At 42.9% G+C, this 13675-nt stretch overlaps 1 protein-coding gene across 1 annotated transcript in view; it reads left to right on the top strand.

Annotated features, from left to right (window-relative positions):
• The window catches only part of LOC112265102 (cytoplasmic phosphatidylinositol transfer protein 1), an 83985-nt gene extending 71591 nt beyond the window's left edge, over positions 1 to 12394 (top strand). Inside the window, 5 exon segments of the mRNA XM_024442149.2 lie at positions 4743 to 4841; positions 6134 to 6289; positions 6508 to 6571; positions 8588 to 8737; positions 8740 to 12394. Coding sequence (XP_024297917.2) covers positions 4743 to 4841; positions 6134 to 6289; positions 6508 to 6571; positions 8588 to 8737; positions 8740 to 8945 — 675 coding nt within the window. The 3' untranslated portion in view covers positions 8946 to 12394.
• Positions 12395 to 13675: the final 1281 nt, after the last annotated feature.

Below are 13675 nucleotides of genomic sequence, written 5' to 3'. Positions count from 1 at the left end.
ATCAGACTGAATGTAAAGGAGATGATATTATATCAGACTGAATGTAAAGGAGAGGATATTATATCAGACTGAATGTAAAGGAGAGGATGTTATATCAGACTGAATGTAAAGGAGAGGATATTATATCAGACTGAATGTAAAGGAGAGGATATTATATCAGACTGAATGTAAAGGAGAGGATATTATATCAGACTGAATGTAAAGGAGAGGATATTATATCAGACTGAATGTAAAGGAGAGGATATTATATCAGACTGAATGTAAAGGAGATGATATTATATCAGACTGAATGTAAAGGAGATGATATTATATCAGACTGAATGTAAAGGAGAGGATATTATATCAGACTGAATGTAAAGGAGAGGTTGTTATATCAGACTGAATGTAAAGGAGAGGATATTATATCAGACTGAATGTAAAGGAGAGGATATTATATCAGACTGAATGTAAAGGAGAGGATATTATATCAGACTGAATGTAAAGATATTATATCAGACTGAATGAGAGGATATTATATCAGACTGAATGTAAAGGAGAGGATATTATATCAGACTGAATGTAAAGGAGAGGATATTATATCAGACTGAATGTAAAGGAGAGGATATTATATCAGACTGAATGTAAAGGAGAGGATATTATATCAGACTGAATGTAAAGGAGAGGATATTATATCAGACTGAATGTAAAGGAGAGGATATTATATCAGACTGAATGTAAAGGAGAGGATATTATATCAGACTGAATGTAAAGGAGAGGATATTATATCAGACTGAATGTAAAGGAGAGGATATTATATCAGACTGAATGTAAAGGAGATGATATTATATCAGACTGAATGTAAAGGAGAGGATATTATATCAGACTGAATGTAAAGGAGATGATATTATATCAGACTGAATGTAAAGGAGAGGATATTATATCAGACTGAATGTAAAGGAGAGGATATTATATCAGACTGAATGTAAAAGGCAGCCTCACTCTGGTCTCTACATCTGTAATCCAACCCCAGCCTATCTCTCTTTTCTAACAACTGCTGTGGCCAGTGTCCCTGTGCGTGCACACACACAACACACACATGCGCACTTGGAGTCATATCACACACACACACACACATCACGTACACATTTGTTGTTGCATACAGACACCAGGATGCAGACACACGTATGTGTTTGTACGCACAAGTTCCACTAAAAAGCTCCCATGTGAATCTATCCACCGACACTGCAGCTTCAGGGCTGACCAGCACAAGCTATGGTCTTTTACAGCCCTGTATAGCCCTCTGGTCCAAATTTCAGAGTCTCCTCTGCCAAGATACTGTGCGTTGTGAAGTAATATGCAGCCCAGTGTTTCTGTGCTCACGATGATATGAAAGATAATGTCAGGTTGTAAAAACGTGTTTTCACGCTCGCAGTCCTGTTTCCTGACAGAGAAGGGGTTAAATGTCTGTTTGAATGTAATGTGTGTGTCTGCCTGTGTGTACATCCATACAATGAAGTGTGTGTGTGTGTGTGTGTGTGTGTGTGTGTGTGTGTGTGTGTGTGTGTGTGTGTGTGTGTGTGTGTGTGTGTGTGTGTGTGTGTGTGTGTGTGTGTGTGTGTGTGTGTGTGAGCAGACTACATATTCTGTCTGAATGAATGGGTGGAGGGTGTGGTTAGATGATGTGATTGACAATTCCACAGTCGTATCAGGTAGCAGACCATGACAGGGCAGGCCTGCCGTTAGGTTTGGAGAAGAGCCATTGCTTAAATCCTGTCCCTAATGGTTCATGGTTGTCATTATCTCGCTCTCTCACTTTGTCTCTCTCGTTCTCTCACTTTCTCTCTCTCTCTCTCTCTCTCTCTCTCTCTCTCTCTCGTCTCTCTCTCTCTCTCTCTCTCTCTCGTTCTCTCTCACTCTCTCTCTCTCTTTCTCTCTATCTGTGTCTCCTTTAGACCTCACCATTAGACAGTTGCATAGTTTCTTTCTCTCCCTCTGCCTCTTACTTGCTCGTTTTCATTCATTCTTGCACGCTCTCTTTCTTCTTCCCTCCATCTTCCTTGTCCTTTCTCCTTCTCTCTCTTTCTTCTCCCCTCTTCCTAACGTTCCTACTCTCTCCCCTCATTATTTATTACACAACTCTCATTCTCTCTCCTCTTCCCTCATTATTTATGACACGTTCTCCCTCTCTCATTCTCTCTCCTATTCCCTCATTATTTATGACACGTTCTCCCTCTCTCATTCTCTCTCCTCTTCCCTCATTATATATGACATGTTCTCCCTCTCTCATTCTCTCTTCTTCCCTCATTATTTATGACACGTTCTCCCTCTCTCATTCTCTCTCCTCTTCCCTCATTATTTATTACACTTTCTCCCTCTCTCATTCTCTCTCCTCTTCCCTCATTATTTATGACATGTTCTCCCTCTCTCATTTTCTCTCCTCTCCCCTCATTATTTATGGCACATTCTCCCTCTCTCATTCTCTCTCCTCTTCCCTCATTATTCATGACACGTTCTCCCTCTCTCATTCTCTCTCTTCTTCCCTCATTATTCATGACACATTCTCCCTCTCTCTCTCCTCTTCCCTCATTATTTATGACATGTTCTCCCTCTCATATTCTCTCCTCGTCCCTCATTATTTATGACATGTTCTCCCTCTCTCTCTCCTCTTCCCTCATTATTTATGACAGGTTCTCCCTCTCTCTCTCCTATTCCCTCATTATTTATGACATGTTCTCCCTCTCTCTCTCCTCTTCCCTCATTATTTATGACATGTTCTCCCTCTCTCATATTCTCTCCTCTTCCCTCATTATTTATGACATGTTCTCCCTCTCTCTCTCCTCTTCCCTCATTATTTATGACATGTTCTCCCTCTCTCATATTCTCTCCTCTTCCCTCATTATTTATGACATGTTCTCCCTCTCTCATATTCTCTCCTCTTCCCTCATTATTACACTTTCTTCTTCTTACTACACCCTCCCTCTTTTCTCTCTCCCTTGGCTGCACTCATCCATGATGGCATGTCACCCCCAATGTGCCAGCAGGACTCATTCACACAGCTTGTGGCAGAAGGGCCCCTTGGAGGGAGAGGGAGAGAGGTGAGAAGAAGAGAGAGGTGAGGAAGTAAAAGAGAGGACACGGACGGAAGAGCTGAGAGGGTGATGAAGATAGGAGATGGAGAGAAGAAAGGAAGATGAGAGTGAAAAAGAGAACAGAGATGGACAAGAAGATGGAGAAAAAGAGAAAGACGACAGGAGACAGAGTGAAAGGGAGAGCAAATTTGCATGTCCATGTCTCTCTGTCTTTAAGCACTGAACCTGAGGATGTCGACCCCCCACCTCCTGACATTGAGCACAGCACTACAGCTTCACACCCTGCTATATGTCACAGAGGGCAACCAGGCTGCGGTCAGAGTCCACACCTCAGTCGACTGTATCGATTGGAGAAACGTGTGTCTGGCCCCGAGGGAGGGGGGGGGGGGACACTTTACCAACCCATAAGGCATCTTGATGTTTTGGCATTTGAGACTAGTCCAAATATAGCACATGAGCTGAACAAGCTACGGTTCATATTGCTTCCAAATATGATTTTTAATTTACATTGTCATACAACATCATTTGACATTTTTCTTAATGTAGATATTATACATCAATAAATAAGGTGGAAATATATTATAAATGTGGCACCATCACAGCCACTTTGCTCTCGTTGGACTTTTCATAATCATATTTGGCAGCAAGGCATACAATATTAATCCTTCGCTACGAGCACGAAGCCTTACATATCTCACTTAGGTTGTGATCCGTGGTGTGGAGTGCTCTTTTTAATGTTACTTCTTGACATTCGTGCAATATTTATCCGTACGCTGCAGTTTCAATACATCCGCCAGTAGCTCGAAGCATGATGTGTAACGTAGACGTTAAAACACACTTTGAAATGTTGCACTCTGCCCTGGCTGAGGATTCGTTCACTCATCTCCTGAGGCCTAGCGTAATGGAGTATTCCTCTCTATAACCGAGCCTATCTCTCACTCACACACACACACACACACACACACACACACACACACACACACACACACACACACACACACCTCTAGCTCCTTAGATGGAAACAGAGAGTGGGTAATGCTATTGGTGTCTGTTTGCCCTGCGGCTATATATGAGGTCTGTCTGTCTGCCTGTCTGTGAGTGTGAATGGGAGATTATGACAGTGAGAGTACTGTACAGTGGAAGTCAATCAACACAAGCTTAGAGCTCTCCCTTCTGGCTGCATTGCGCAATGACGTGTCTCTGCAGTAGCCTCGTGGAGTAGCTAAGTCTAAGTGGTCCATAATCAAAGATCTAAGATCAGGGCCTGTATGTATCAAGCGTCTCAGAGTAGGAGTGCTGATCTAGGATCAGACCCCCTCTGTCCAAGTAATTGTATACATTATGATCTAAAAGGCTAAACTGATCCTGGATCAGCACTACGGTTATGAGCTGCTTTGTAACCACAGGCCCTGCTAAATCAAATCAAATATCTGACCCTGTGGATATTCTGACCACTCTGGCTGAAATAGAATGGACATTGACTAGCTTCTGTCAAATATCAAACAGATGACAAATGTCTGTAAATGAAGGGCCTCGAATTATAACACAAAGAAGATACTTTGGGAGGGCCAATCAATATCATTGAGCTGTGTAGTTTTGTAAAGAGAGTATATTGTTGATGCCTGAAGTGATAGATGACTAACTGCACCTTTGGGAATTTTTGTTTGTTTTCAGATCTTCTCAGACAGTGAAAATAAAGACCAGGAAAGGGAAGTGTGTTTTGTGGATATCGCCTACGACGAGATCCCTGAGAGATACTATAAAGAGTCTGAGGTGAGTGCGTGCGTGTATCTGCATCTCTGTGTGTGTGTGCATGTGTGTGTGTGTGTGTGTGTGTGTGTGTGTGTGTGTGTGTGTGTTGTTTCATTAGAGCTAATGGGGCCCAGGGGTTAATGGAGGGGTTATTGTAGCCACAGGCTGTCTCTGTAGTCGAACACTGGTGATTAGAGTCTTATTATTAGTCTAAAAATAGAACCAGCAACATGGTTCAGACATAACAATGACAGTGGATACAAGGACATTCACCAATACTTATTGATACTCAGCGATACTCAGTGATACTCATTGATACTCATTGATACTCATTGATACTCAGTGATACTCAGTGATACTCAGCGATACTCAGTGATACTCAGCGATACTCAGCGATACTTAGTGATACTCAGCGATACTCAGTGATACTCATTGATACTCAGTGATACTCCGTGATACTCATTGATACCCATTGATACTCAGTGATACTCAGCGATACTCATTGATACTCAGTGATACTCAGCGATACCCATTGATACTCAGTGATACCCATTGATACTCAGTGATACCCATTGATACTCAGTGATACCCATTGATACTCAGTGATACTCAGTGATACCCATTGATACCCATTGATACTCAGTGATACCCATTGATACTCAGTGATACTCTGTGATACTCAAAGATACAATGATACAACAGACGGACACCATTTCAGTCTTTTGGTTTTGCCCTAAGCATCCTAGTCATCCAAACTATTTCATTGGGTTGGAATTTTATTCATTTAAGTTTACGTTTAGTTATATTCCCGAATTGAGTTTGTATTGCAGATAAACCCACGAAACACTCCGCAATACAGCTCTGACCAGATAATGCTAGCTAAGCTAACTCTAGCATCACCTTCTGATTCTCTCCCCATACACCTCTTCCTTATCTAACTTTCAGTGTTAGAAATCAGCATGTTAGCATATAGTGTCTGTGTAAGTATAGTTAGACTGTTGAGTATAGCAGATGCAGTAAGCGGTGGTTGAATGATAAATTGCCTCAGCCCCTGAGATTTAGCGAAGAGTATCTGGAGGGAAAGATTCCTATTTAACGTTAGTGTTCCATTTTTAGCTTTCCCATAATGCATTTCTCTCAGGGCACAGAGGTTTGGATTCATTACTGAGATCTGTGTGTGTGTGTGTGTGTGTGTGTGTGTGTGTGTGTGTGTGTGTGTGTGTGTGTGTGTGTGTGTGTGTGTGTGTGTGTGTGTGTGTGTGTGTGTGTGTGTGTGTGTGTGCGTGCGTGCGTGTGTGTGTCCACCCCAACAGGACCTGCGGTACTTCAAGTCAGAGAAGACGTCGAGAGGCATGCTGCAGGAGGGCTGGAGGGACACCCAGGAGCCCATCATGTGCTCCTACAAGCTGGTCACCGTCAAGTTTGAAGTGTGGGGCCTGCAGACGCGCGTAGAGCAGTTTGTACACAAGGTCAGAGGTCACTCACACACGTACACACAGCCATTCTGTCCTCCACTAAACCCTTCCGCAAAAGGCTTTACACTCAGTGCGTGAATAGTATGTGACTTAGTGTTCACTATTTAAATAGCAAATAGCAGCCACTTACTCTATAGAAAGTGCTGGTACATTTTTGTAGATCTGCTCTGAGATCAGTGTTCTCTGACCCCCTCTACCGTCTCTCCCTATAGGTGGTGCGTGACGTGCTGCTCCTGGGCCACAGGCAGGCTTTTGCCTGGGTGGATGAGTGGATCGGTAGGTCGACAAGCATTGCTCTATTGGTCCTCTCACTAACTAATCACTGGGTAGTGTTCAGTAGGGCAATTTTTTTTATGTGTTGAAGGTTATAATGAGTGTTTATTATTGGACAAGTATAGGTAGTCCCTCCCATTTTATTCTGTACCTAATGAACACTTCCCAAGTTTAACACTGGGACCTATGAAGTCACTCTTTCCTTAGAATGGTATCAATAAGAAAGGACTTCCATTTTGATTTTACTCCTTTTGTGAGTTAAGTGGTTACTGTTGATGCTGTCTCTAATATACTGTCTGTATCATTGTGTGTAATAGAACTGAATAAGGCATGTGAACCCCTAAACACCATCCAATTCCCCATCACTGCATCTAACCCCACTCTATCTTATACGCTGGGTGACCTCTCAGATATCAATAATCACGTAACCAAGGGGGCAGATTCTAAGCCCAGTTCTGGACTAAGAAGCATGTGCAATGGAGAATCTCCATTGAAAGTCCTTTTTAGTCCAGCAATAGGCATAATCTGTGTCTGGGAAAATCGCCCCCTAGAAGTACTGTCATGTCCAGGGTTGGTCTGTGTTCACTAGCTCACTACTTCAGTCATACACAGACAGCAGCCCCTGGACTGCAGTTCCTTCCATGTTTATCTGTAAAACCAATTCCTGCAATTCTGTGTTGGCGTTCAATCAAACAATATCCCTCCTGTACACTGGTCTGTTTCTTCTTGTGTCAGCAATATTTGTCATTCTTTTTGGCATCAAGGCTTGTAAAGATGTTGGCATCAATGGCTCTATTTGCTACAATTTCCTAACAAAAGAATAGCAATTGCTGTCAAAATATCAGGAGATATTACACGAAGATATTGCACTCATTGGATCATGAAAGCTGTGTGTATGTGGGGCGTCAATGCATGGCAATAAGAGCAGCAGCAGTAGCAGTAATACTAGCAGGACTCTTATTAGCACTCAGCTTTTTCCATGGCTGCAGGGTAAGTCCATAACAAGCCATTACTGCTGTAATGGGACACCGCTACTCACTCTCTCCCTTCTCCTCTACCTCTGGGGGGGGGAAAAAATAACTTTCCCTCCTATGCACTATTTGGATGATTCCCCCTCACCCATCTCCTCCTGACGTATTTGGGATGACCTTGCCTAGGACTGTTCTTTGGGAATGTATTTTTTTCCGGCGATGCTCCCAACCCTTCCCGTCTGACTTGGAGGGTTCTGGATCATTTGTTCTCCCTCTCTTCTCCTTTCCCTTCTCCCTCTATCCCTCCCTTTCTTCCTCTTCCTAACCCAGCTTTGGCCTGACTAGCTCTCTCCTCTCGACACCAACTCTTTTCGGTCGTGGGAAGCTAGCTCTGCCCTCTCCACCTCCTATTGATTGTGCTTGAACTTTGACCTTTCGGCCCCCCCCAAAAGCACTAATCCACCACCCAGCGCTCTCTACTCACCCACGGCGTGCCCCTCCTCACTTATCCCCTCCTCTACCTTCGTCTTGAGTGTCCTAAAGGGAAGACGCCAACATCTCCACCTCCCCTCTTTGCAGATATGAACTTGGATGACGTGCGGGAATACGAGAAAAGTATGCATGAACAAACCAACATTAAAGTTTGCCATGAGCAGCAAGAGCATTCCACGAACTCCCCATCACTGGATGACATAGAGATTCATGACAAAGTCAGCGTATGTGTCGTTTCATTTCCTCTTGTTCTGTTTCATATTGACGTGTTCTGTTGTTCATGTCGACATGACTCAGGAGGGAACCAATCACTCTTTTTCTATGCAAAATGTTTTCTGAAATAAGTGGTTCTTGCAAGCTTTAGTTGTTTCTATATCGGGAAAACATGAAGACAAAAATATTCACATCTTGAGAAAATATCAAATTACTTTTGATTTGAAAATGTTTGATCATTTTGATTATGACATAACTAGTAGTGATGCCAGGCTAAGATTAGAAAGAAGCATTAGAATGCTTTGGAGTGCTGTCTCCCCCCTCATTCTCTCTCTCCGTGCAGACATGACGATGGATGAGGTGAGAGAGTATGAGCGCACCATCCAGGAAGCCACCAACGAGAAGATTGGGATTTTCCCCCCGTCGATCTCCATCAGCGAGATGCCCCTGTCCTCCTGCACCCTCTCCGGCCCCGCCAGCGCCCCCACCACCCCCTCTGCACTGATGCCCCAGAGTTCCTCTCCGTCCCCAAGGACCGAGCCCGCAAGAAGTCCGCCCCTGAGACCCTCACCCTGCCCGACTCCGCTACCCAGAACCAGAGTGGAGTCCCCCAGGGCTCTATGCTGGTGCCAGTTCCAAATCAAAATCACTCCCCCTGGCCCTCCTCTGACTCTGACCAAGCTGAGTTAGGGGAGGAATAGGAGGGACGGGATGTTATTTTCCCCCATATGCCCCGCCACCTCACTGTCTTAGTAGCCCAGCAAGACTAGCCTCTACGCCCCAGTGCCCAGTCCTCCAGGCCCAACTAACCATATCCCAGAGTTCAGTGCTTCTTACACATATCACCAGAGGTCAAAAGTCTAACCACCAGTTTCCAATCTCCTACATCCTCAACACAAGTCGGTTTTGTCAGCCTTCAATGGATGGCTTCCTCTTCCTGAGATCTAGCCAATCAGATGTCTGACCGACTGTGACAACCACCTAAGCTGTCCATCAAGAGAACATATCCACAAGGGGTTTTGTGTCCTGTCCTCAATTAGCGATCCCTGTGTTCGTCTTAAAATACGTTATTGATAAAATGCCAGATGGATTCTCTTTTTTCATATATCAGGTCAGCTGATGATCCTTATGTAATGTAAATGTAGTTGCCATAACACCACGAAATTAGAGATACAATGATATTAATATTGTTTTGTGAACATCTTTCCATGGACTTCTCAGCCTACAAATATATCGAAATATAATTTGGACCTTGAAATAAATACACTTTTTAAATTAACAAAATGGAAGTAGGAGTACTGTAGTATAGTTAGATTTTATAAATACATTGACACCACCTTTCACCTGGACAGAGGACAGACCATTCAAAACTGAACCCAGATCTGTGTATGTTCACGTCTCCACTCCACACTCCTACTGAAACAGATGCAAGATCAGTACAATCACAGAAAGAGATCCCTTCTCAGGTCTCCAGAGCTCTGCCTCAGCCCTCTATAGGAAGGGCAGGGAATGTAACCATTCTCTCCTTGCTTTAAAACACAATTTTTATACCGGCACAGATATATCTATATACTATATCTATACTCACCTGTCTACTTAACTAACCTTTGGAACGTTTACACAACATTAGATAAGCCATGATAAAATACATATTGGGTATCAAGTTTGACATTGAGGAGTGATGCAGTCAGTTTAATCAAATTGGTATAGCAACAGAACAGATATGACGAGGGAAAAGGACATTTGGGGGATATGCTGTAAATGTAAGTGAACATTGAGCACAGTGGAGTTGATAAGAAATTCCATGCTTTCGCAGGGCACTCGCTTCAACCTGGCCTTATTCTATGTACTTGGTTATCTTTGCGTTGTGCGCATTGTGTTTTTAGGAATACCGATCATGTTGCTTGCCAATGTTGGTTCTGTACCAGTTTTGGTGGGATCCGAAAGTTATTTTGACGCAACAACGTTAGCGGCGGCCATCTTTTTTTCCCCTGCGCTAGCCTCACCACTGTGTCATCAGAAACTTTTGGAGGGGAGGGGGAGAGAGAAACATTGAGGACTGAAGGTTTCTCTTTATGTAATGCCCTAGCTACTGTTTTATACAATCACATAAATGCATAAAAGGGTCTCATATGCCGCATGAAATGTTCACAAACATGTACACATATGTGAAGTATATGTGTATATAAATGGCAGGATATATTGTGGATAGGAAATTGTGGAGAAAGCGAATGTGCCGTTGTCCTAGGCTCTGTAGTGTAACCATTGTATAGTAAAGCAGAGTTTTAGCAGAGACTGAAACGGAGCATGTTCTGAGAAGACAACTCTCTACTCAGTGCCTCTGCATGCAAAAGTCTCTATAGTCTCGTCGGATTACAAATCCAAAACAATTCAATGAAGAGAACCCCCCTCTGGCTTGAAACTCGTTTCGGGTTTTAAAAATCAACGTTTCTCTTCCTTTTAATTCTACCTTGTAATGTCATAGAGAAGCATTTAGAACCTTCTTATCTTTGCAACCACAGATCATAGAAACACACCTTTTTCACTGGAGATAATGAATAGGAGTTTGTAAAGTGGCGGAATGGCCCTTTTAAGTCTACTATTCAATTTATTGCAATTTCAAAACATTGATTTGAAATACAGATTCATGTTTTGTAGTTACCTGTTGACCATTGTTTTGTCCTGAAGACGTCACATTACATTACATATGTGGGCATTTGCACTTTGTGATGAGAAAGCGAAATTAGCCGTTAACAAACATACTGACTGTTATATCTCTGTTTTTAGGGTTTTGTTGGACAAGCCGACTTGTTGGTCAGATATAGACCACTCTACACTATAGACCACTCTACACTATAGACCACTATAGACCACTCTACAGTGTCTAACCCCAAAATGTCTCATCTTTACACAAGATGCTCACTATCATTCTAAACTGTACTCGTCTTTGCTGTTAAATTTCCTGTGGGATACATGTGTTAAATGATATTGACTATCAGGAATAAAAAAAGTTCCAGGGATATGTTTGAGTGCCAGTAAACTAATGGCTATATCAAAATGAACGCAACATGAAAATGCATAACATCCAGGGTCAGTTAATTTTCGGAGAGAAGGTCGAGGTTTTATAAATAGTCAACTCTTTCATTGTCGGTTGCATGCTCCACGTAAATTCATGAAGACTTTTTGAGTGAGCTTATCTGGAGCATGGAACCGAAAGTGAATGAGTTTACTGTTTACGGAACCTAGTCCTTCACTCTGGAAAAATAACCAACCCTTGAGATTATACTTGTCATTTTCCATTTCGTTTTGAGAGTGCAAAAGTTTGGTTTGAATCATTTAACATTTAAGGTGCAACGTCCCATTTGTTAGTTCTCTTTATTGAGCTGTTGAAAAATCCACAGTAGAAAAGACCATTGTAACTACATACTGTACGTTACAACCCTATGTGCAAAATACATTTAAAAAATGTATTTTTGGTTGAAAGGACATTGAAAATAGGTATTTTTCAACATATTATGCTCACTGTGAAAAGATTTACTTAGAATTTGCAACCTCCCCATTGTAGTGTGCATCATCGACGTTCCAGTTGCTTTTGGTGATCCTACAGCTCTTTGACATAATGACACATGATCTATGAAAACAATATTTGAATCCATCTTTTTTTTATTTCTATTGGGGGGGACTGTGTTTACTTTTGAATTTTTACAATATACCTTGACTCGGAGGTTGGTTTTCTGTTATAAGTTTCACAAGTGCTGTAGTTTGATTTTGTGGTTTGCTGTATTTCAAATGGCATCTGTTCATTCTAAGAAAAGGACCAAGCTTTCGTTGTGTCCCTCCTGGTGCGGCTTGCCAGGCTGTCGTGCTGTCTCCCTAGCTCTGGTCCAGGTTGTCACTGCTGCTTCCTGACCCTGAGCCTCTTAAGCAGGACAAGCGTTAGCAATCCACACTAACACCCTGGACCAGAGCTACTGTCTCCCTATCTGAAGTGCCATCCTTGTTCGGCTACTGGAAGTCGCTCTGGGTTCTTCCACTGATTATACTTGTTATATTTTTACTGCCCTCCTTGAGGTACATTTTGGTTCTCTGTTGTAATTATTGTTTCACTTTTTTCTTAATTCTTGTAGTAAATAAAGTTTACTTGCTACTACATTTTGCCATTGTTGGTTGTCAGATGTGGTGCTTCTGAAAGTTTGTGTGTGTGTGTGCATACGCATGTTAGTGTGTGATTGCATGGGGTTTGTGTGTGTGAGAGAGAGTGAAAGATAAAGAGCAAGGGGAATGAACATTTTGCTTTAAACACTACATGACCAAAGGTCTGTGGACACCTGCTCGTTGAACATCTCATTCCAAAATCATGGGCATTAATATTATGTTGGTCTCCCCTTTGCTGCTATAACAGCCTCCACTCTTCTGAGAGGGCTTTCCACTAGATGTTGGAACATTGATGCGGGGACTTGCTTCCATCCAGCCACAAGAGCATTAGTGAGGTCGGGCACTGATGTTGGGCGATTAGGCCTGGCTCACACTCTGCATTCCAATTCATCCCAAAGGTGTTCTATGGGGTTGAGGTCAGGTCTCTGTGCAGGCCAGTCAAATTCTTTCACACCGATCTCGACAAACCATTTCTTTATGGGCCTTGCTTTATGCATGGGGGCATTGTTATGTTGAAACAGGAAAGGACCTTCCCCAAACTGTTGCCACGAAGTTGGAAGCAGAGAATCGTCTGGAATGTCATTGTATGCTGTAGTGTTACGATTTCCCTTCACTGGAACTAAGGGGCCTAGCCGAACCATGAAAATAGTCCCAGAACATTATTCCTCCACCACCAAACATTACAGTTGGCGCTATTCATTGGGGCAGATAGCGTGCTCCTGGCATCCACCAAACCCAGATTTGTCTGCCGGACTGCCAGATGGTGAAGCTTAGTTCATTACTCCAGAGAACGCGTTTCCACTCCTCTCCAGAGTCCAATGGTGAGCTTACACAACTCCAGCCGACACTTGGCATTGTGCATGGTGATCTTAGGCTTGTGTGCGACTGCTCGGCCATGGAAACCCATTTCATGAAGCTCCACTAAACAGTTATTGTGCTGACGTTGCTTCCAGAGGCAATTTGGAGCTCAGTAGTGAGTGTTGCAACTGAGGACAGACAATCGGTCCCGTTCTGTGAGTTTGTGTGGCCTACCATTTCGAGCCGTTGTTGCTCCTAGATATTTCCACTTCGCAATAAAAGCACTTACAGTTGACCGGGGCAGCTCTAGAAGGGCAATTATTTTACGAACTGACTCGTTGGAAAGGTGGCATCCTATGACGGTGCCACTTTGAAAGTCACTGAGCTCTTCAGTAAGGCCATTCTACTGCCAATGTTTTCCTATGGAGATTGCATGGCTGTGTGCTGGATTTTATACATGTGGCTGAAATCCACTCAT

Source organism: Oncorhynchus tshawytscha, linkage group LG02 (genome assembly GCF_018296145.1).
Source record: "Oncorhynchus tshawytscha isolate Ot180627B linkage group LG02, Otsh_v2.0, whole genome shotgun sequence".
NCBI classification, from domain to species: Eukaryota; Metazoa; Chordata; class Actinopteri; order Salmoniformes; family Salmonidae; genus Oncorhynchus; species Oncorhynchus tshawytscha.
Note: the sequence above shows the minus strand (reverse complement) of the source record. Positions and strands in the feature narration are given on the sequence as shown.